Source organism: Triturus cristatus, chromosome 2_2 (assembly GCF_964204655.1).
Source record: "Triturus cristatus chromosome 2_2, aTriCri1.1, whole genome shotgun sequence".
In the NCBI taxonomy this organism is placed as follows: Eukaryota; Metazoa; Chordata; class Amphibia; order Caudata; family Salamandridae; genus Triturus; species Triturus cristatus.
The window spans coordinates 462,496,262-462,521,643 of NC_140582.1; the positions used below are offsets into that span (position 1 = coordinate 462,496,262).

Sequence of the window (25,382 nt, forward strand, 5' to 3'; positions counted from 1 at the left end):
CTCCAGGGAGCAAATAGTTCTGGGACAGGTAGTCCCCTGTGGCAGCAACAGCGGTCAGCGCGTCACGCGCCATGGGGATTTTCAGCGCTTTTGTAGCGCGAGGGCAGCAGGAGCACCTCCCTCCAGGGAGCAAATAGTTCTGGGACAGGTAGTCCCCTGTGGCAGCAACAGCGGTCAGCGCGTCCCGCGCAGCGGTGATTTTCAGCGCTTTTGTAGCGCGAGGGCAGCAGGAGCACCTCCCTCCAGGGAGCAAATAGTTCTGGGACAGGTAGTCCCCTGTGGCAGCAACAGCGGTCAGCGCGTCCCGCACAGCGGTGATTTTCAGCGCTTTTGTAGCGCGAGGGCAGCAGGAGCACCTCCCTCCAGGGAGCAAATAGTTCTGGGACAGGTAGTCCCCTGTGGCAGCAACAGCGGTCAGCGCGTCCCGCACAGCGGTGATTTTCAGCGCTTTTGTAGCGCGAGGGCAGCAGGAGCACCTCCCTCCAGGGAGCAAATAGTTCTGGGACAGGTAGTCCCCTGTGGCAGCAACAGCGGTCAGCGCGTCCCGCGCAGCGGTGATTTTCAGCACTTTTGTAGCGCGAGGGCAGCAGGAGCACCTCCCTCCAGGGAACAAATAGTTCTGGGACAGGTAGTCCCCTGTGGCAGCAACAGCGGTCAGCGCGTGGCTAGTGTGCTTTCTACCCCACCCTGCAAAAATAACACCTGGAGTGTAGTGGAAGAGCTGGGGGATCACATCCCCCAGTGGTCGCCTGGTATTTTGAAGGTCTGAGCGATATTGCTGGAAAGTTGAGTTTCTCAGCTTTTCTGCAATATTTCAATTTTGGATCAGTTTTCTGCACGTGTAGAGACCAGGGCTGGTTTCAGTCCCATCTGTGCTAGTAGGCAAACAAGGAAACCATATCCTGGATTCTGGCCCTGCAATTGATGTCATTGCACAGTGACCTAATCATGTCAGTTGCAGGATGGCACATCCACCTGGCCTGCAGCAGGAGAGCGGAAGTCCCCTGCTTGGCCCCAGAGGACTGTGAAAGTTTAGAGGGGGCACTAGAGCAGTACAGAACAGCTGCTACTCCACTGCCATACTCTTTGACGTGACCGCCCACCCCCATCAATGGGAACCGCCCATGGGCACTCTTGATATAGAGATCACATCAATAGCGCCCAATGGGTCAAATGAGGTGGTGTGAATGGAAGTCTTGCAACAGTACAACATGTATATCACAGATGCAATAAAGATGAGAATGGTCGCAAGAATGTTTATGTAAAAAACAAAATACTTTCATACTACCTATAAAATATACAGTAAAATGGTAAACAAGTGATTAAAAGCATACAAACTGAAGAAGTGAAAAAAAAAAAACACAAGGTAGTACATTTACAAGACTCAGCAACCAAGTTCTACACAACATGCACTGTGCATTTTAATTAGCTGATCACAGACTTGCTCTACAACAAACAAGGACAATATAGCGGTGCTTGATCCCCCTGTCAAAACTTGGCATCTTTCAACACTGTTTGCAGTTGACAGATGATAAAGAACATTAAAATAAGTAGGAAAATACATAATACGGCGGAAGGGAAGAGCAATATTCTAACACAGGTAAATCAAATGCCTTGTGTTCACAGTTAAGAGTTCTGAAACTACAAAGATATACATACTGTTCCATCTAAACTAAGGTCTGCTGGTACCATCAAAAATGACTATCTCATGCCCAGAGGGTGATGGCGTCTGCATTAGGTCAATCAGATCCACATTTAGAAGGCGGGGCAGGATAGTGACCACAGATGTTTAACCCACTGAGACTAAAAGTGACTACACATGGAAACACACTTGGACTTGTCGGTCTTTGAGCTATCTGGGTCTGGTTAGTGCATGACACAGTTTCTGGATACATCAATAGTAAAGTAAGGTCATGGGATCCCTTATGTAGCTCACAGGTGCTTTTTTCAGGAACTAAGTCCTTTTAGACTGGGGGTAGGCCCATGCTCACATCATGCCGATTGGAGGCTAATGGTTACAATGAAAGGATAATTTGGAGGAGTGAGTGAGTGTAGGTATGAAATGTTCTTCACGGGAAGAATCACCACTAAGCTGATTTGCAATTGTAGGCGGTTGGTTTTTGGGCAGACTTCTACCATGCTCTTGTGCAAGGTAGCGATAGCTTACTGGTGTTCTACACCTACACCCCTTTTCTTTTTGACTTGCTGGGAACATACACGCTGTCAAGATCAGCATGTCGCTGCATGTTCAGGAACTGTAAAAGCAAGGATTTCACAGTTCTGAGTCAGTCTATGGCAGAGGAATAGCAGCCCACTGAAAAACAGTGCTAATGCATTTCCAAAGTTCAGAATCATATCCAACTAGGTTGGGCAGAATTATGCTCCTCAGAGGGATTTCGAAAAAGGGTAGATGTTGTCATGCTTGAAGAATGCACTGGAGACCTGGGTTTCTACGTGAAACCAGGCCAAAACAATTTCCAGGAGTATGCTCTCATGGTAAACACTGCATATTCCACCTAGCCGGACCAGGAGACAAAGGAAGCAGAGGAAAAACGAAAGAAGCTCTCAATCAACTTAGAGAGACTCTGACAGGTGACAGGTGACCATGGCTGATCAAACTTACCCCAAGTCAGAGGTCTAGATTTACATAGGAAGCACTCCAAAGTCTAGTAATTGCTGTCAGCAGCCTAGTCCTGGATGGATGCAAAAAGAACAATTGATGGATGGAATGCTGAACAATGCAAACATTCACACCCAGGCACAAAGATCTGGGTTTAATCCATCATTCTTTTGCTCACCACGCCACCCCAGGTTAGACCCTGCCCTAAATCAGTCTTGACCCTGTTGCTTATGGGAACTGTCCAGCCCAAACTGCCTAGCCAGGTCCTCCCTGGACCAGAAAAAAGCATCCTGGGACAGTTTCGGAGCATCACCCCTCATCAGCCTGGCTGGCTTGAATCCAGTGGCACAGTGAGCCCTTTGTTAGATCTCGCCTAGGCAGCGTGCATGGGCTGCTCTAGGAGAGGGCCTTTAGCAATCGGTCTTCTCTTTTCGAGCACTCACACTCGTGCTTGTGGCGGCATCCACCTTGCGGGAGCGAGCAGCGGCGCGGCCACGTTAATTACAAAGATGTCCCCTGCGTGCCGCTGCTCTCTCCCGCAAGGTGGATGCCGCCACAAGCACAAGTGCGAGTGCTTGAAAAGTGAAGACCGCTTGTTTTATTTATTTTGTGTGTGCAGTGGCTTTTCATGGGACCCGGTGTGACACACTCTCCCGCTTCCCCGACCGTAATGTTTTTTTTTTGTTTTGTATTTCGTGTGTGCGGTGGCCTTCAACCGGACCCGGGATGACACGCTCTCCCGCTTCCATGACCGTAATTGGTTTTATTTATTTACTGTGTACGGTGGCTTTTCATCATAACTTCACCGCCTGAATAGGGTTTTCATCTTACTTTGAAAAAAGAACAAATTATGTATTGTTGAATTCAAGAACAGCGGTTTTAGCTGCCACGTTGCATATGTTTTACCATGGAGACCTTAGTTCTAATCCTTACTAAGGCAAATGACCAAAATCGTGGGATTCAGAGTAAATGACTATTTCATTGTTCTTGAAATCCCAGATGAGTTTTGTAAACGTGTAAAAACATAAAACAAAATTGTATGGTGGGTAGTTTAGTGCCCTTTCAATTGTGCATCTTGAGTAACACATTCTGGTCATGACTGAGCACAGCACCCTATCAACAATGGTCTGTATTCAGCACCTCAGGTTACAGATGACCCTGCTACAGTAAAGTGTTATTTGTATAGCACCTTGCTAAGCTTTAGAGCAATGTCTTGGTCATATTCAGACCCATCGCCCTCCCAAACATTTTCAAACTCTCAATACGTTGTTAATCACTGCACTGAAATAGATCAATGGTTATATACTACAGCCATGGTGGAGATCATGTATGCCTTGGATACTTGGAAGATGCAGGTTAAATGAAGCAACTACTTCCAGTTCGCCTCCCCACGTACAGCTGCAGTCCTCAACAAACATTGGCATAGCCAATAGGTCTCGCCTTTGGGACCTTATAAGTGTTTAGTTATCCAGCTCAATATCCTTGATGCAACAACATCAACTGTTGCATGGCTAAACACTTATAAGGTCCCAAAGGCGAGACCTATTGGCTATGCCAAAGCTTGTTCTTTTTGCATTTGTCACCCCGAGTGGGAGGGGTATGCCCAGACGTGGGTCTTGTGCTCTTCATGCCACTGGAGTCAAGCTAGCCTGGCTGATTAGGGGTGATGCCCTGAAACCGTCCCAGGATGCTTGTTTCCGGTCCAGGGAGGACCTGGCCTGGCAGTTCGGGCTGGACTGTTCCCATGGCAAACATAGGCAAGACTGATTTGCATATGGCTGGGTTAAAACTGCAATGGCACGGGGAGCAAAAAAACAATGGATTTTGGCCAAGATCTCTGTACTGGGCTGAATGTTTGACATTGATCAGCATTTTGTCCATCAAGTGTTATTTTTGCATAAGTCCTGGATGAAGGCAGGTGGAAGATGAGGAACTGGAAAGACCTTTGGATAAGCGGAGTGTCTGCCCAGTCATAGTGCACACATGGTGGCCCTAAGGCGCACCATCTGTGGGATAAGTTGGGAGTCCCATAAGATTAGCGGCACCATAGATTGTGCCTAAAGGGATAGAACTTTGGGCTACCATTAGGACAAAGAAGAAAGTGCTAGTGCTGGCCCATGTGCATAAATGTTCAGAGACAAATTAAACTAGAACAGAAAACATACTACTGACCGAGAGGGTCTTACTCATCTATTTGGACGAACTTCTGAAAAAGTAAATCTTAATTTTTTTTTTTATCTACACAGAATGTACATGTCCCCTGATAGGGTTAATAAATATTACACAGAAATGCAAACACCTTGTCCTAGATATGGGAAAGCGGAGGTAGATTTATGTTGTGTACATGTGATAGAATATGGCCCAATTTAAGTGCTAATTGATGTTCTTGTGTTTTTGTTAACTTGTGTTCCCAGCCTATGTGATAACACTACGCTGTCACGTTTTTGGATGAAGTTCAGGTTGGTTTGTCATTCCTCTAATGGTCCTAAAAATGGCAGTCAGTGTAATAACATCAACAAGTGCCATAACATGGGATGGTTTATCCCTAATGGGGAGGTTGGCATCATGAGGGTCAGGGAAGTGGACTCAAATTGTCCAGCAGAACTAAAGGGGTCCCTCTCTGCAAAATATGGCTGTTAAGGCAATAGTGATTAGTAAACATATAAACCAACACCCATCGAAGCTTAGCAAGTGTATAGGATAGGCACTCCCCTTGACATTGCCGCTGTTGCAACCTTGGCTCTGATGGATAGCAAAATGGGTCTGCTAACCTTCAGGGTTTGTTTTTTCTGATTCGGAGCAGACCCGATGATGACACTTAACATCTGGGCCACATGCTGACGACATATGACAGCTAGTCTGCCGGGTGTGTGAGGGTCTTTTTCCTAAAGGAGGACTCTCCTCCTGACCTCGGGGACACATACATCTCTTTGTTCACCAATAGCTCTCTCTAGGAACAGCATACTTTCATATCTTTTCATTTGTTTTTTCTGAGCCAATGCATAGCATATCATTATTCAGAGGACGATCCACCTTCACAGCATCCTCTTTTGCACCACTTTACCTTTTCTAGTCCCAGCAAAACTCACAAACAACTGATTGTCTACACTGTGGTTCCTTGTGGAATCAAATTTAAGTTCAAGCAGACGGTGTGAAAAATGCTGGTAGGGTAATCGAAGGTCTGTCATGAAAGGGTAATGCTATCTTTAGCAGGAACATTGCCTGAGTCCTCACCAGCAATTTGTCGGAAACAAAATGATGTAGATGACAGTGGCATGCAGATCTAACCAAGGTATGTCTTACTGTAGGAAGATGCTCTGGCCCACATCAGGATTAAGATAGCATCTATGGCCCGCCAGCCGATTTCACATCAGCTTGTCTGCTCTGGTATTCATAGAAGCCGCCAGTCGGTTGGTCACCAGAAAGATCTGCTGCTGATCCAATCCCCTCCAAAGGTGCAAGGCCTCCTGGCTAAGCCATTGTGCCTGTTATAGTACTACATGGTGGTTCTGTTGTCTGTGAGGGCTTGAACCAGCCTTCTCTATCATGGTCGGCAGGAAGGCTTTCAACGGCAACCAGGTTGCACGAAGCTCCAATAGATTTAAAAAGAAGTGGGTGCTCCGTCAGAGACCAAAGGCCTCCGATCTTCCCCTCTTCCAGACACCCCCAAGCGACTAGTCACAACCTCGAAGCCTGGGTGGAGGTAGGCCTGCTACAAGTCAGGTTACTGTTTGTCTACCACCACTACATATCCTGAGCTATCTCCTGTGAGATCTGGATTGAGATGGGCAGATTGCCATTTTACTGAAACCATTGTAGGGTCAAACGTGACCTCTGGCGCATGGGACACGGATGACGTATATGGATGGAAGCCCAAGAAACCTCAGAAACGCCTACACCAGAACTGTGGATTAAGCCTAAAACATTGGGATTATATACTGATTGTCCTGAACTCATTGCGGTAGAAATGCACTGAAAAGGACTGTCTTCAGAATGATACCCATCAAGCAAATCCTCTGTGCAACTAACAGATGGGACTTGGTTTGGCTTATGAAAAGCCCAGGTATGAAAGAAGTAAGACCGTCACCTAGAGGTGGTCTGTGACTGACTGCAGGAAGCATTACTTCAAAAGCCGGTCAACAATGTACAAGAAAACATGGATCATCAAACTGCAAAGATGGCTCCGATCCCTGCCATGACTTTTGTAAACATCCCAGAGTTAGAGAGAAAATGTGTGTCCTGCAGGCCAAAGGACACAATCCAATCTCCCAGATCCAGGTCAGAAAGAGCCTAGACCATAGTGAGCATCGTAAATGTGCCCTTCTGTTAAAAGGTATTTAAGAGGCCTTTGTCCTTCTCGGACATCACGAAGTTCAGTAACATGCCTCGTTTCTTCACCTACAAGACCCTGTCAAAATCATTTGGTATTCCTGCAAAAAAGATAGTGCTATAGCACACAGATGGTTGGGTGAAAATATGTGGGATGTGGGGGCAAGGGAGATAATGTGAGAGGCAGGAAGTAACCTCTTTGAAGAACTTGTACCACCAACTGAGGTGATGTAATACTTCTCCAACTGCTTAGAAAATATTTAATCCTGCCGGCTGTGCATGTCCCTAGGAGGGGAAATAAAAATGGCTTGGTGACAGTTGTGGCAGGTGATGAGGAATTTGAGGATTGTTGTCCTTGGTATCCTCTAGGCCAGTGAAAAATCTAATCTGGTCCAATTGCTCTACAGATTTGTGACGGCTGCAATTGGTGATGAAATAGTCCTTAAAACTACCCTCTGAAAATCCTGCACTATAAAACTGACAGACCGTTGAAAGTAAAGTTGGAGAGCAGGCTGTGAAATCTTTAAAAAGCTCTAAAGAAAGTCATCCTTTCCTCTGAAGAGCCTGAAACCATCAAATGACATGCTCATGAGGGATGCTTAATCATCACCGGAAAAACCTGTGGCCCGTATCAGGCATGATGCCCGATTACGACATTGGCTCCCAAGTATTGTCCTACACAGTCCTCTGAATCAAGGCTGGCAACGAAAACATATTTTGTGGTGTCTTGTCCATCCTGAGTTCTTTGGGCAAAGGTGCTCATGAATTTATCAGGGATAGCCAGAAAACTCTCACTCGTCCCAATGGGCGTGAGTATATTGGCCTAAGAGACAAATAGCATTTAAGGACTGAAGGGCCAAGCTGGCAGAGGAATATATTTATCAACTGAGTCAATGCACTCTGACTTGCTATTTGGTGGAGCAAAATGGAATACATTGGAGTAGATCTTGCTCAAGGAAATTTGAATCACTAAGCTCAGGGGTCAGGTACGGAGTATGAAAGGCTGGGTCTTCAGGGGCTGACCTATGCCACCTAGCTTCTTGGCGTCGTACTGGAGAAGCCGAATGCAGCTTTACCCATGATGCCATTAGGTGTCTATTAAAGCCTCCTTAAAATATAGCGAGGGCTCTGATGTAAAAGGCCCAGCCTACCAAACCTCTGCCAATACCTTTGTCTCAATAGTAGAGAGCTGTAGGTCTAGTACTTGTGCAAATATCTGGACAACCACTGTGAATGAACTGGAACCAGGCATCAGGGCCGTATCCAGAACAGGGACTGCTGGATTCAGGGTCAGCACCAGAATGATGGGGACCGCCGTGGCCAGCAAGGCTGGGGTTGAAAGCATGGGCCAATGCTAGTAAAGAGCAAGAAAAAGCCCAAATGGGTCAGTCGATGTTAGAGTAAGCTCTATCGGCAGAAGTACAACTGGGAACCTTTTTTTGCTCCATGGGATCCAAAAGTGAGACAGAGGGGAGGACGGCATTCCCGAAAACCTGCAGCATGGCCTCTAATTGATGCAGGGTTGACGACAGCGAGCAGGAAACTCTAGTGCTCTGGACCCACCTTAGAATAGGCTTGAAGTCAGGTCTTTGGAGTGTCAACGGCATGTGGCTTCTGACCTATGCAGGAGGGGCAAGATGGAGGCAAGTCCAGTTTGGCTTTCTTGTGCTTAGACTTACCTAAAGACTTGTAGTGAGAAAACCCTTATTTGTGTGTGTATATGTCCACTGAAAAATCAATGGTTAGAGTTATGTTATAGAAAGGTCTGGTAAAAATATCATAAAATATTCCTAAAAATCCTAAAATATATGCTAAAAAAAGCCTTCGAAATTCACTGAAAAAACAAAGTTTAAAGAGACATAGATGAACATTTCTATTAAAAATATTATTTTAAACTAAAAAAAAACCCACTGAAATTCATGTTATAGTTTACTGGTTTAACTATGACCTATGCCCCCGCCATGCACTGCTTACAAACTCACATATTACATCACTCATGACATGTTCAATGCCATCAATGATATCATTCAATGAGCGTGACAGTTTGCTATACGCTTCTGACACACAAAGTTATTTGGTGAGCTACATCTAGAGCAAATTTACTATAGCTTCTGCACTGCTAATTACTGCATGCATTTGCAACATGCTGGGCCACTTTATAAGGCTTGTGTGTATGGAGGGTGTGGGCTCTCTGTGAAGAATTGTCCACAGGAAAAAGGCTGTGGGTAGTATTAGCTTCACCAGCTAAATGGTTGTGATAGTCTGTAGGTAGAGGGCTCTCCGTGAAAATGTGTGGATGATGTGATGGCTTTGGGTAGTATGGGCTGTGCAACTGAATATGACTTGGGTGCTGTCTGATGGGAGTGGAAAATCCATTAAAACTTGTGCACATGGCGAACAGGGCTAGTATGTCTAGAGGGGCTGGGCTTTAGTGTATTTGTTTTAAATAAACACGTATGTTTATGAAATTTACGCTTTACATGATTCTGCACTATTTAGTATTTATTTACATATTTCAAAGTATGTACTGGTTTGTATGGTAAATTGAACATCAGTATGGTGGATGAGGTCATCAGCGATGTCATCAATGCCACTGAGAATGTCATGAGTAATGTGTGAGGTCATAAGCAGTTCATGGCGGGGGCACAAGTTATAGTTACCCAGTAAACTATTAATTGGTTAATTTCAGTGTTTTTTAATTATGATATTTTTTAACTGACATTTTCATTCGACTATAATGTCACATTAACATTTGTTTTTTTCAGTGAAGTAGTAAGGCTTTTTTAAAGTAAGATATTATTACTAAACCTAACTATTGATCACTTAAGCCTTTGTTTTTTTCAGTTAATTTCTAGGGTTTTTTAACACAAAGTATGACCTTATTATCATAACTAACTATAACATCACCGGTCTATTGCTGACAAGCCTTGCACTCAAACCATCTCCTACAACTTCCATTCCCCTGCCCCCTTTACACACAAGGCAATGAGAGAACTTATCACAATGTAAATAAGTGTCATTTTAAGTAATGCAGATCTACTGGCTTTGTGAAGGAGGTGGCCACATCACATATATAAAAGACAAACTATTGGGTTTGTTGAGAGGTGACCAAATCAATATACAAAGCAAGCCTATTGGTTCTGTCAAGGGATCACAACATTATTATATTAAGACATACCTACTGGCTGTGTCAAGGGGTAGCCACATTAATATACAATGCAAGCCTTGTGTCTTTTCCAACAATTTTAAACACTGTTAGAATCTCTTTTACACTTCTCAGGCCAATGCAGCCAACACAGCAACCACAATGATGAGAAAAAAGCCCCAGCTAAAGGAATGCTTACAAACACCAAAAACCTTTCCGGAGTCACGCTGTATGCACCCTAGGAAAAATAGGGCTACTTTTAATTATTGATTTGCGGGGGGGGGGGGGCTGCTGCACTCCTTGCAGTACCCACTACATTTTTGTAACATGTTGGTGGAGCTCGTGCCAAGATTGATGTACAAAAAGCAAGCAAACCTATGCAAATAAGACTCCTATGAGCATTGTGGGGCACTCCTTGACAAGGGCAGTGAATAATAAATGAACAGCTCGCCAGCTCATTTATTATTTAATTTTTGAAGGGTGTCCCAGTCCCACCCAGGACAGCTAAAGCTTGACATCAGGTATCCATTGCCCGTCGGCTATTCATCCAGCACCATCTTCGAGTGTCATCAGGAGCAGGCATATTTCAATGTGCTCACACCTGGCATGGGAAGCTTTTATTTCTGCTCCAGCCGGGGAGGAACAATCCAGTGTCACCTTCCCATGTGCGTGTGGGCAGGGGAATAAAACAAAGTATTTCTGTCTCCAGTTGGAGGGAGTCCCCGGGCCACCATACTTGCAACAGGCCTCACGGTATGGGGTCCCAGGGACATTATATGGCTTTTGGATATATATATATATATATATATATATATATATATATATATATATATACACACACACACACACACACACACACATGTATATATATATATACACGTATATTTACTGAAAAAACCATAGGTTTCAGACATCTTATAGTTAGGAATTAGCATTTAAAAAACCTTAGAAATTCACTGAAAAAAACATAGGTTTCAGGGGTGTTATAGTTAGCTGGACATTTCACTCATACAAAACCATTGAAATTCCTTCGTTATAGTTAGTTCTACTAACTATAACTCGCGCGCCCGCAATCCACTGCTGATGATGTCACATATTACATCATTCATGACATGGTCAGTGAAATCACTGATGACATCCTATGGAAACACGGTCCTAACTATAACTATCTACTGGCGACCGCGAGTAGATAATATATACACACACATATATATATATATATACACACACACACAAAATATTTTCTACCCACATGGGCTACGAGGGGTCAGGATATCCCTACCGTGCGCCTTTATGCCTTTTTTTCCCGAACATTTTCAGGACAGGGGTCCAGGTCCATCAGTCCTGGAATTGCTACCTAAACATTTCTTTCTTTTAATGTTACAGCTAGCCAATCAGATGGCTTGCTCTGAAAAAGCCTCCTAGCCAATCAGAAGGCTTACATTTTTAAATTTCAGCCCAATGTTCCAGATATCTATGAATTCTGAACCTTAATTTCTCAAAAACTACTCAACGGTTTACAACAAATCACAACAAAAAGCAGGTTTTCTGAGTAAAGATCTAGCTTTCTACCAAATCTGGTTCTTTTTAGCCGCTTTGGCTGTAGCGCTGTTAAAAATATTTCTATGGAAATTGCATTTTGGGATTCCCTGCCCCGCCCCTATTTGATGGATTATTCTAAAGGTGCCAACGTTATTCGAAACAAAAAAATGATAGCAACTAGCACCTAACTAAAATTACAGTTGTGAAGCTCTCTCTCGCTCTCTCCTGCCAAGTCATCTGCAGGTCATTTACAAAGAACAGAATTTTTGTTTTTACCGTATTATCCAATATGAAAATGAAACATACACAAACATGCATGTCAGTAAATAATATGGAAGATAAAGAATTAATTATTATACATCATATTGCTCTGAAACTTGAAAACACACATTTCTGAAGTCATTTCCTAAACATCCTTTACCTGGGCATCTGCAAGCTGGACTGCAGGAAACCCCTGGTTGCCCTCTTCTATGCAAGCAATATCATCTTCACTGGTGCTATGTTGAGATTGTGTTCCATCTAGAGTGTTCTGTTCACTAGACAATACTGTATTGAAGTCTGAAGCAGAAGGTATTGTAGAAAGGTTCTGTCCTGTATATACAAATAGAAAAGTATTACATTATATTTTTTCAGCTAGACTAAAGCTAAACTGCAACTGAATAAGTCTTTATTAAAAAAAGACAAGCATCTTATCAGCAATTTATTTCCCATAATACCTCAAAAGTGAAACTGCATCTGACAAAGTAGAATTTGAAGATGGGTGGATAGTAAAACGTAGGTGACATCATGGCCAAGGACAAATGAAACCAGGAAGAAATATTTTCTCCGTACATTATGTCAGGACAATGTACCAAAAGCAAAAAAAAGAAAAATACAGTGATATAAATTCACAAAACATAATAAAATACACTTAAGAAAAACGCAGCGCCTAGCCACTATAGTGGCTATCCCAAAAGAAGGGAAACCGAGGAGTGAGTCCTGTTCCTCATACAGACCCATTTCCCTGCTTAACGCAGAACCGAAAATACTGGCGAAAACTCTCGCCAATAGGCTTCATTTAGTCCTACCCACGTTGGTCCACCCGGACCAGTCCGGCTTCATGCCCCATCGCAATACGGCGCTCAACATTCGACGCCTGAATGGTGTACTGGGGAGGTGCCACACGATACAAGAGGACGCGGTGGTGGTGTCGCTTGACGCCACCATGGCATTTGACACCCTAGAATGGCCCTACATGATGGCGGTGCTCCGTAAAATGGGCTTCGGCCCCCACTTTATAGCATGGGTTCGTCTTCTCTACTCGGAGCCCCTGGCCCAGGTGATAGTTAACAACAGGGTCTCTGAGGTCTTCGCCCTGGAGAGGGGAACCAGACAGGGTTGCCCGCTCTCACCCCTCTTATTTGCGCTCTCCCTTGAGCCTCTTGCGGCATGGATCAGGCAAGATATCTACCTCAAAGGGATACAATGGGCGGACGGATGGGAGGACAAAATCTCCCTATACGCCGATGATATCCTCCTTTACCTATCCCAACCACGGAGGTCTATTGTGGCAGCAATGGATATCTTCACTAGTTTCGGGAAGAATTCAGGGTTCCGCATCAACTGGAGCAAGTCCCTCCTCTATGTCCTCCATGGCAGGCCCCCCAGGCTTCCCAGCGACTGCCAGCTCACCGTTGCGGAGGGCGGATTCAAATACCTCGGAGTTTTTGTCTCCGTGGACAAGACTATTCTGTATGAAAAGAATCTACAACCACCCCTGCGACTGCTCCAACGTGACTCTAATACTTGGCAGAAACTTCCATTATTCCTGTTGGGCCGTGCGGCCCTCTTCAAAATGATGGCACTTCCTAGGTTTCTCTACGCCCTCCAAAACTACCCGGACTTGGTACCGAATTCTTATTTTGTGGCGATAGAGGCGGCGCAGCGAGCCCTCCTCTGGTCAGGTACACCTAGAATAGCGCTGCACAAACTCACACTGGGATGGTACGACGGAGGGATAGCCCTCCCGGATATCCGCAAGTACTACTGGGCCACTCACTTGTCGGCGATCAACCAAGGGACGTATAGGGATGGTAAAGACCCAGGTTACGGGATGGATAGATGGTTACTCCCAGGTGGGAATTATGAAGTCGAACTCTACTCTAAACCTGGTAAACATCATCTCACAGGACCGACTAAACACTCGGTGCAAATATGGCACGTGGCCCATCGTAAGCTTGGTTGGTCCAATACTCGGACTATGGCCACTCCACTGTGGGCGTCGGAGAGACTGGGTAGCCTGGGTCACACGAAGGGGTTCCATAGCTGGGACCTTATTGGTATCTCACAGGTCAAAGACCTGTGGGGGCCCAAGGGGGTCAGATCCTTTGCATACTTGCAGGACACATACAACTTAGCACACACTGAATATTTCAGATATATGCAGATTAGGCACTCCCTCCAATCCAACATACCACCAGGGACTAAGCCCCCACAGGCCTCCCCACTTGAGGACAGGTTGCTCGACGGATACATGCCAGAGCATGCCATCTCACTCACATATAAAAAACTGATAAATAATCCTCCTGATCCGCTCGGGTCCCTTAAAGAGAAGTGGGTGGCCGATGGACTTGAGATCGATGATGAGGAATGGGTGAGTGCGCTGGCCTCCCCTAGGGAGGTGGCGATTTCGGCTAGACTTCGGCTCATACAACTTAAAATACTGCATAGAGTGTACATCTCCTGCACTAGATTGCAGGCGATGGGAAGAGGGGGGGAGGGGCTCTGCAGGCGGGGCTGCGGTGAGACTGGCTCTTTCTTCCATATACTGTGGGAATGCCCGAGTGTGCGGAGGTACTGGAGGCGTGTGGTGTCTTGCATGCAGGAGGTAGACATACGCCCAGAGGCAAAGAGATGCCTCCTGAACATCTGGGAACAGACTTATTGTAAGGGTTCTCAGGGTTTTCTGCAGAAGCGTCAGGAATCTGAAGAGTAGGTCTCAGTCTTCCCCTACGGCCTTCCGTCTCTATCAAACACTAGAGAACCGGATGACACGCCAGGGGAAAACAGGGTAACAAAACAAGGGAAGGTGGGTGTGACGTCGGTGGTGTGGCAGTGGTGGAACCAAGGATGAAGCTCTTCTCTGCGCTGTAATAGAAAGGCCTAATCACTATTAATTATCACACTGTTCACGGCAATCAATAGACATTACCAATCCCACCTACCACTGGGGTTTTGCCTTTTTCTAAGATGGGTGTCACCTCCACTCGGGAGTGATGTGAATCTTGAGAGTGCAGGCTTGGGACGAGCAGACCAGGAGTTCCTACACCACACAAAGCAAAAGGTTTAGGGACTATTCCCTGATGTAACATATACCTCTCCTTACTCAAGCAACTCACCCTATTACTCAATAATGGAAACATAAATTCCCCAGCTTAGGTCCAAGTGACAGGTAACAACGAGAATCTATTCAGGCGTAGGTAGAGAGCTGGAGAGATGGAACAAAACAACAACGATTACTTCCACCCACCAGTAATGTGTTACAAGTAAAAGAAAGATGTAGCGCACAGCGCTGTTACCGTGCTTCAGGTGTACAACGGCCCCTGTATCGGGGTCCACACTAGCGTCCCCTTCGGACTACGAATGTTCTTCTGTCCCAATGGGATACTCGCACCACTGCGAGGGGAGTAAGTTGGTGTTACAGAATTGGGGCTGTGACGGACTGCCTTTGGTGTGGCCCAACCTGTGAGCCAAGCGCCAATGAGGCGTGACGGTCCAAGAGTAACAGGAGGCTGAGGTTCAGGGTACCAAGGGGTATAGTGAGTTTTGTAAGGGAATACTGATACCGTTGAATACGGAGAGGGGAACCTTGGAATCGGGGGACTAAGGAAATGGGTTTGGCAACATAAACAGGGAAAACGTATCATTCATACTGAACACCGCCACCCAGGAGTGAATGCAACTATATGAGGAGCTGCACCAGGAAAAGGAAATACTGAACACCGCCACCCAAGAGTGAATGCAACTATATGAGGAGCTGCACCAGGAAAAGGAATTAACACACTCACACTTGACGCCGCCACCCGAGACGGGTGACAACGCGAACAAAGCGGCACGAACCGCACGAAAGTAGCAGACTCGCTACTGTGCTCAGAAAGCGTCTTCACGAGAACGCCAGGAACGCGGGCAGAACCCGCGAAATGCTCAATGCACAACGAACGCGACTCTGGAAGCAGGAAGTCTCAAACCGGAAGTCAGGCAACACGAACCAAGGACGGAAACAGGTCTCCAGGCTAGAACGCTAAGCGCGTTCATGAGCGCGTAGAAGCCTTGTATACTGGATCGTCTGTCGATTCGAACCACGGGGCATGACACTTACCTGCGAAAGGGAAACTCTGGGTCACACTTGGGCAAATGGTGGCAAAAAGAAACATCGCCCGCCTTTGGAGTGCCTCCGCTCCACCGAAATTAGCCGAATGGCAAAGAGACATGGATTGGTGTATGCTGCAGGAGAAGACTGTGTATACGGCGCGAGGGTGCCCCCGAAAGTGGGAGGAGGTGTGATCAAATTGGAACGAATATAGAGGTGACATCTGTGAGCCTCCGCAGGCCCGGCTTGGAGACTATAGACTGAACTGATTCTGCTTTCATAGTTAATTCAAATGACACTTGATCCACACTGTCAATGTATGTTACCGGTGTTATAACGACTCTAATTTCTTAAGAACTGACCATTTTGTTGCCTTGTCTTTGCAAATAAAAAGAAATTTAAAAAAAAAAAAGAAAGAAAAACGTACTTCCCCAATAACCTGTGAAATGGAAAGCATTCGGACACTGTTTAGCATGTTTATTTGAGCACCAAATGCATACGGAATCATCGTGAAGAGGAGGGGAGACAGCATCAAACTAAATGCTACACAGCGGGCAAACACATATTAACATGTAACTAGGGGCGAAAAAAGTTTAAAAATAGAAGTGGAATGAGTCATATGTAGATCTGATAGAGAGGGTGTGGGGTCTCTTATAAAACAGGAATAAAAGGAAAATACAAGAGATCATTCAGCTTCATTATAGTAATTAAAATTTGAAGCCAACATTAAAATAATTTAAAGTATAATTTTTTTAAAAGGGAAATAGGCAAAAAGATCCAAACCAAAAAATATCAAACAAAATAACTGATATTAATTCGCATGTTTGTGCACACAAATATCCCTCGATGCAAAATCAAAATATATATATCTATGAGGTAAGTTAAGACCAGATTCAAGTCCCACTGGGGCATTACGAAAGGAATAGGTGGAAAGAGGTGAGTAATGCCCTTAGGAAATCTATTTACAATAGGGAACTTGAAAAGTGACGGCTGAACAGGAAGGCGAAGAAAGGCCAAAATGGCTGAAAGATAGCCTTTACGGGTGCCTAGAGCAGAGCCCTGCTGGGCCAAAGAAAGAATGAAGAGGAGAACCTCTAAAAGGGGGGGCAGAAAGGGGTCCACAGGAGTATACCATTTCAGTGGAGGAACGCCTGGCTGGCAAGATGACATTACAAACTTCGGGAGGAAGGTCAAAAGCTGTCAACTGTTGCCACTCAATCTCCATGCAAGTAGGTGGACACTGAACAGGTTTGGGTGGAGGACCGTCCCCTGTTGCTGTGACAGAAGATCCTCCCGAAGAGGCAGTCTGATCGGAGGATCGATGGCCATGCTCAAGAGCTCAGGATACCAGACTCTTCATGCCCAATCCGGAGCCACAAGAATGATTTGGGCCCGGTCGCACTTGATCTTCTTCAGCCCTCTGGGCAGAAGTGTTATAGGCGGAAAGGCGTATAGAAGACCGCAATTCCACTTGCACCACAAAGCGTCGCTGAGTGAGTGCCGCTTTGAAAATTCCAACGTTCAGAACTGCTGACATTGCGCGTTCTCTTCGGTGTCGAACAGATATAACCAAGGCTCTCCCCACTGCTGAATGAGACCTTGCACCACCTCCGAGTGAAGACGCCATTCGTGACCCATCATGCACCGGCGGCTGAGTTCGTCCACACTGGCGTTCAGGGAACCTCCCAGGTGTTGAACCACCAGGGACATGCCCTGATGTTCCAGCCACATACAGAAACGGAGAGCATCTTGAAATAGGGTCCGCAACCCCATCCCATCCTGTTTGTTGCTGTACCACATGGGAGTGGTGTTGTCCGTGAACACCTCCACTACTCTTCCTTTGACAGAAGGAAGGAATGCTTTCAGTGCAAGATGAATCGCCCGGAGCTCAAGCAGGTCGATGTGAAGCTCGGAGTCCGTAGGGGACCAGAAGCCTCTGATCTCCGCCTCTCCCATGTGGCCGCCCCATCCCAGGAGTGACGCATCTTTCATCACTGCAAAGTCTGGTTGGGGAAGCGAGAGGGATCTGCCGTTGACCCAATCCTGGTTCGTTAGCCACCACTACAGTTGATGTGCAGTGCCCTCCGAGATCTGGACGACATCGGAAAGATCCTCCTGATGCTAAGCCCACTGGAACTTCAGGTCCCACTGCAGAGCCCACATATGCCACCTGGTATAATCCACCAGCAGGATGCAGGAGGCTATGAGGACCAGCAGCCTCAGGTCAATCTCACCGAAACCCGGAATAGAAGCTGAAACATCTATATCATAGACCGAATATTCCGGGCTCGCTGCTCGGGAGGATAAGCCTGAAACTGCGCTGTGTCCAGAACTGCTCCGATGAAAAAGAGCTTCTGAGAGGGAATCAGGTGCGACTTCGGCATGTTGATAGTGAACCCCAGCGAATGCAGTAGGTCCGCTGTAGTCTGGAGGTGGGAGACAACAGCCTGGGGTGAGCCCGCATTCAACAGCCAGTCGTCGAGATAGGGGAAGATTGGAACCCCTGATCTGTGCAGATGAGCTGCAACCCCCGCCATCACCTGAGGAGCGCTGGTTAGGCCAAACGGGAACACAGTAAACTGAAAATGCTCGTGGCCTATCGTGAACCGTAGGTAATGCATGTGGGCTGGCAGGACGGGAATGTGGAAGTACACGTGCTGCAAGTCCAACACTACCATCCATTCTCCATGGTCGAGGGCAGACAGGATCTAAGCCAATGTCAACATATTGAACTTCTCCTTCCGGAGGAAGCAGGTGACATCCCTGAGATCCAACATAGGACACAGGTCTTTGTCCTTCTTGGCACCAGGAAGTAGTGGGAATAACCACCACGACCTACTTCTGGGACAGGGACTCGCTCGATAGCTTCCTCGGCCAAGAGAGCTGTAACTTCCTGACAGAGACGGGCCAAGTCCTCCTCCGACATGCAATGAAGTGTTGGTGGCATGGAGGGAGGGGTAGTCGTGAAGGGGAGGGAGTAGCCCCTTCGGACTATCTGCAAAACTCACCTGTCCAACGAAGTGCGGGAGGTGAAGGTGGAGCCTGCCGCCCACTGGCAACTGGTGGCCCTGAAAAGTCAGACTAGGAAGGCTTGGAAGCTGCTGCAGAGGGGACACTGGTGGACTGGCCTGCCCGCTGGCCCTCAGACCCACAGCGTTGGGTCCCTGGCCACGCAGAGGCTGAGAAACTTGCGGCGGCCTGTGGCACTGGGTAGAACGTGCTGGGGCACCCCTTCCGTAGCCATGAAAGGGGCAAAAGGCAGACAGCACAGGACGAGAGGTGGCAGCAAGGCCCAAGGATCTGGCCATAGACCTAGAATCTTTGAAGTGCTCGAGCGCACTGTACGCCTTGTCACCAAACAGGCAACGGCCATTGAAGGGCATGTCCAAAAGAGTCGATTGGACACCCCCAGTGGATTTCTCCCAGGTGTAGCGCCGTAGGGCTACTGACGTAGAAATCGTTCTACTCAGCAAGTCAGCGGTGTCAAGCAAACAGCGGATGGAGAACTTAGCTGCATTTTGACCCTCAGCAACAGTGCAGGTGACCACGGCCCAGGCCTCCTCCGGGCACTGTGGCAGCACTTGCACAACCAAATCCAACACCGTGTGTGTATAACAGCCCGAGACACATGCGGTGTTCACCGACCGCAGATCTAAGCTGGCGGAAGAAAACATCTTGTTCCCAAGATGGTCCAGCTTCTTGGATTCCCTAACTGGGGAGGGGGGGGGGGGGGGGGGGGGGGCAGAAGGGTACACGCCATTGGATGTTGAGGCTTGGACCACCAAGCTCTTGAGGGAAGGGTGTTGGGAGAGGAAAATTGGGTCTGCCGGGGCGGGACGGTGGCGTCGGACAATCATCCTGTCCACAGGAGCCCCTGTGCTGGGCCTAGACCAAGTGCCCAGAAGGATAACTGTGAGGGCCTCATTGAACGGCAGCAGGGGCGCTGAAGAGGCCGCTGCCCGCTGAAGCACCTCAGTCAGGAGGTTAGTCCTGACTGCCACTGTAGGAAGCTCAAGGCCTCCGCCACCCTTCGTAACACCACAGCGTAGGAGGCTCCCTCCTCCGTGGCCACCATAGGGGGAGAGAGCATACCAAGGTCTGGGGAGTTATCCAGACCGCTGGCATCACTCAACTACTCTCTCCAGTCTAGCTCTTATAGCTGGTCTGCCAGAGGATCCACAGACTCATCCCAGTCCTCCTCACCTTCCTCTGGCTGCCACTCAGGGTGAAAAGGAATGCCAGAGACGCCGGCCAGGGATACAACCTGCGTCGGAAGTGGCGGAGGCGCTGCAGAGGAATCGGCACCGGGGGAAATGTCGTGAGGTCAACCGGCACCGACCTGGATGCCTGGTGGCCCTGCGACGTTGGGGCTGGAGTTGCTGGCATCGAAGGCCTAGAAACCCCAGCTGAGTCTGCGGGGCCCAGGGGCGCGCCGGCAGAGTTGGGCTGCCCAGAGATGGAGTGGAGGGCTTCGTAAAATGCACGAAGTTGCGCAGGGGACGCTCCGGCTCCCTGGAAGGGAGGGAAGCTCAGAGCCGTCCCAGCAGGCTTCACAGGCGGAGCCTTAGGACGATGACCTTCTGCGTCCCGCATCGCGTCATATGACAGACGGGGAGAAGGCGAAGAGTGACGGTGTTTCTTTGCCTTCTTCTTCTGCTTTGACTTACCAGAAGATGAAGATGGTGGTGACTCCGCGACCAGTCCCATGACCTCACTCTCGACCGGGACCTCAAGCGGCACGGAGCTGACTACCGGGCCTCCAGAAGCCTTTGGGATCGTTCCCGCAAAGACTTTAGGTTCATGGCCTGACAGTCGGAGCACGACTTCGGGTCGTGGTCGCGCTCCATGCACCAGAGGCACATGAAGATTGGGTCCGTGACCGACATCAATTTGTGACAGGAGCCACAAGGTTTGAAGCCAGTACGTCGATGGGACATCCCTACGTACACCAGGAGTCGAACAACTCGAAAAGACGTCGACAAAAAGAAAAAAGAATATTTAACCTGAAATATTGTTGCCGGATGCAGTGATTAAATGTTGTGCATTACTCTTGTTTAAATGTAAACTCATTAATGAATCTATGCCGGACTCCCAGTAATTTGGATATATTGTTTACAGTTCTGTGTGTGCCTGACCACTTGAGAGAGACGTCGATAAAAGTCGAAAAAACGTAAGCCAAAACGTGACTAAGGGTACCACTCTCTCCGGATCTGCATTGGTTTGCGCGGAAAAAGAAAGAATGGCTGTCAGCGCACAGGGGCGGTGTCTAAGTAGATACCGCAATGTCATTCTGGTGATCACAACGCAAATGATGAATGTGGAGTCGACCGACGCCACCTACCGAGAGGCAGGGGTACTGCTGAAGAAAAATTCTCCGGATCCAGTCTGACGTCTGGGGGTAATTCTAAGGTAAGGAATCCATAACTAATAGTCTGTTTCAGATGTAGCAGTGTTTGAAAATTGTGAATTTTGGCTGCATTGGGATAGGCTAAACCTGTTTGCGTGTTTAGGATAGCTACCAGATAGGGTTGCAGTTGCGGGGGTTGAAGATGGGATTTTAGTGAATTGATTGTGAATCCCAATTGATACACAAGTTACTTACCTTCGGTAACGATATATCTGTAAGAGACATAAGTTAGTGATAGATTCCTTACCTTAGAATTACCCCAAGGCATCAGACTGGAACCGGAAAGTTTTCGTCAGCAGTACCCTTGCGCGTCGAAAGGTGGCATCGTGCAGCTCCGCGTCCGTCGTAGGCGTCGTGATCGCCGGAATGACGTCGCGGCAGCTACTTAGACGTTGCCCTCGCGCGCTGATGTCAGTGCTGTACACGACTTTCCGAGCCAAGAACGCAGAGCCATGCAAGATACTGACCACTGGTTCATTGAAACTAGGGCCCTGAAAGGGATGACCTTAACCCTAGAAATGGATGGGTGGGGCGGTAAGGAATCTATCACTAACTAATGTCTCTTACAGAGATATCGTTATCGAAGGTAAGTAACTTGTGCATCTGAAAGAGACACGTTAGTGATAGATTCCTCACCTTAGAATAGATACCCCAGCAATACCAACCCCGGTGGTGGGTCTGCGAACCAAGATCACACCAGAAAGTCACGGAGAACAGAACGGCCAAAGAAGCAGTCTCTCCGGACTTGGCTGTCAAGGCAATAATGTTTAGTAAAAGTGTGCAGCGAGGCCGACGTGGCTGCCTGACAGATGTCTTGCAGGGGGACATCACGTCCCAATGCAGTAGTAGCTGCTGTCGCCCTGGTAGAATGGGCGCGCAGCCCAACTGGAGGTTCCTTTTTAGTCAGAGAATAACAGGCTTTTATACACAAGACGACCCAGCAGGAGATGGTCCTCTTGTGTACAGCCCGGCCTTTCTTGGCGCCTACGTAGCCAACAAAAAGCTGGTCATCCACCCGGAACTGTTGTGTGCGATTCAGGTAAAATGAGAGCGCACGTATTGAGTCCAGACGGTGGATCCTCTCTTCCTCTCCGAAAGGGTTCGGAGGCAGAAAGAAAGTGGGCAAGGTGATAGTTTGTCAGATGTGGAAGGCAGTAACAACCTTTGGCAGGCAGGAAGGACGAGTGCGGAGCACAACCTTGTCCGGATGAACAGACAGAAAAGGAGGTTTACAGGAAAGAGCTTGGAGCTCTCACACCCGCCTAGCGGAGGTGATGGCCACCAGGAAGACAGTTTTCAAAGTTAATAACCGCAAAGGACAGTTATGAAGAGGCTCAAAGGGAGCGCAAGTCAAGTATGTGAGAACCAGGTTCAAGTCTCATTGAGGCATCACAAACGGAATAGGAGGGAAAAGGTGAGTAAGGCCCTTGAGAAATCTATTAACAAGTGTGGACTTGAAAAGAGAGGGCTGATCAGGCAGCACAAGTAAGGCTGAAAGAGCAGAAAGGTAGCCCTTGATAGTGCCCAGGGCAGAACCCTGCTGGGCCAAAGATAGAAGGAACAATATGACCTCAGAAAGAGGGGCAGCAAAAGGATGTATAGCTTTTGCTGTGCACTATGCCTCAAATGTTTTCCACCAACAGGCGTATACCGTTTTAGTGGAGGGACGCCAGGCTGCCAGAATCACATTACAGACTTCAGGAGGCAAGTCAAATGCAATCAGCTGTCACCGCTCAATATCCACGCAAGGAGGTGGAGGCTGGACAGGTTCGGGTGGAAGACCGTCCCCTGTTGCTGTGACAAGAGATCCTCCCGAAGAGGCAGTCGGATCGGGGAATCCACGCTCATACTGAGTAGCTCGGGATACCAAACTCTTCGAGCCCAGTCCGGGGCCACAAGAATGACTTGGGCCCGGTCGCGCCTGATCTTCTTCAGCACTCTGGGTAGAAGTGGTATAGGTGGAAAGGCGTACAATAGACTGCAACTCCACTTGTTACGAAAAGCGTCGCCGAGAGACTGCCGCCTTGGAAATTCCAATGCACAGAACTGCTGCGCATTCTCTTCGGTGGCGAATAGATCTAACCAAGGCTCTCCCCACTGTTGAAAGAGACCTTGTGCAACCTCCAAGTGAAGACGCCATTCGTGATCCATCATGCACCTGCCGCTGAGTTCGTCCACCCTGGTGTTCAAAGAACCTGCCAAGTGTTGAACCCCCAAGGAAATGCCTTGACGTTCCAGCCATGTCCTGAGATGCAGAGCCTCCTGACATAGGGTCCACGACCCCACCCCGCATTGCTTGTCGCAGTACCACATGGCGGTGGTGTTGTCCGTGAACACCTGCACTACTCTCCCCTTGACAGAGGGAAGGAATGCCTTCAGTGCAAGTAGGATCGTCCGGAGCTCCAGAAGGTTGATATGGAGCCTGGACCCTGCCGGAGACCAGAGGCCTCTGATCTCCGCCTCTCCCATGTGGCTGCCCCATCCCAGGAGGGACTCATCCGTTGTGTGCAACGGTTGGGAAAGGGAGAGGGATCTGCCGCTGACCCAATGCTGATTCGTAAGCCACCACTGCAACTGTCGTGCAGTGCCCTCCAATATCTGGATGTACTCCGACAGGTCCCCTTGATGCTGCGCCCACTGGAACTTCCGGTTCCACTGCAGAGCCCGCATATGCCATCTGGCATGATTGGTCAGCAGGATGCAGGAGGCCATGAGGCCCAGCAGCCTCAAGGTCATCCTGACCGAAACCCAGGACAAGGGCCGAAAGATCGAAATCATAGCCCGAATGTCCCGGACTCGCTGTTCGGGAGGATAAACCCAAAACTGCGCCGTGTCCAGAACCGCTCCGATAAAGAGGAGCTTCTGAGAGGGAATCAGGTGAGATTTCGGCATGTTGATGGAGAACCCCCAGCACATGCAGGAGGTCGGCCGTAGTCTGGAGGTGGGAGACAACTGCCTGGAGCAAGCCCGCCTTCATCAACCAGTCGTCGAGATCGGGGAAGACTGAAACCCCTGACCTGCACAGACGAGCTGCGACCACCGCCATCACTTTTGTGAACACCCAAGGGGCACTGAAAGTGCTCATGGCCTACCGTGAACCGCAGGCAATGCTGGTGGGCTGGCAGGACGGGGATATGAAACGTCGAAGCTATAATGACAAGTGTGGAGGATCACCCAGGATACTAGACCAATAATTTGATTAATCACACACTGGGTTGTGATTCCTTTCTCTTTATTATTTTTTTTACACTGTGTTCAAATATAATTTTTCTATGTAGTATATGTCCATTTATTTTTGTGGAATGTCCTGTGATTTGTAAATATTTCAATGTATGTGCACTATGGAGTCCTTAATGTTAGTTCTAAAGAGCTTTTCTGTGTGTATGTAAATATATGTATGACAATAAGTTTACACTGATTTTTCAGAAACAGATAAAAATAAATCGTTAAAATATAAAACACGAGCTTTGCGTTCTTTGGTTTGGATATAATGTCCTGTTATCTCATTTATTGATTGTTCTCATCTATTTTTAGAGAGACATAAATTGTATACATTTCTTAGATTTTGAAGAGTGGCAGAACCACCTTTTCACATACAGGGGATATGAAAATAAGCGTCCTGCAAGTCCAACGCTACCATCCCGTCTTGCGGGTCTTGGGCACACAAGACCTGAGCAAGTGTGAGCATCTTGAACTTCTCCTTCTGGAGGAAGCGACTGATTTTCCAAAGGCCAAAGATAGGACGCAGGCCCTTTTCCTTCTTTGGAACCAAGAAGTAGTGGGAGAAACAACCACGACCTACAAGAGGGCCGCAACTTCCTGCTGGAGAAGTGCCAAGTGATCCCCCAACATGCGGTGGTACTGAGGTGGCATAGCTGGAGGGGTGGTCTCGAAAGGGAGGGAGTAGCCCTTTCGGACAATCTATAAAACCCACCTGTTCGAAGTGATGGAGCACCAGTGGGGGAGGTGATGGCGAATCCTGTCGCCCACT

General features: G+C 47.8%; 1 protein-coding gene across 12 annotated transcripts in view; it reads right to left on the reverse strand.

Moving 5' to 3' along the window:
• BLTP1 (bridge-like lipid transfer protein family member 1) overlaps positions 1–25,382 on the reverse strand; it is a 1,988,102-nt gene that overhangs the window by 1,012,324 nt on the left and 950,396 nt on the right. For all 12 annotated transcript variants that reach the window (XM_085641559.1, XM_085641555.1, XM_085641564.1 and 9 more), the window contains one exon: positions 12,058–12,227. In XM_085641559.1, coding sequence (XP_085497685.1) covers positions 12,058–12,227 — 170 coding nt within the window. The remainder of the gene's footprint in view (positions 1–12,057; positions 12,228–25,382) is intronic.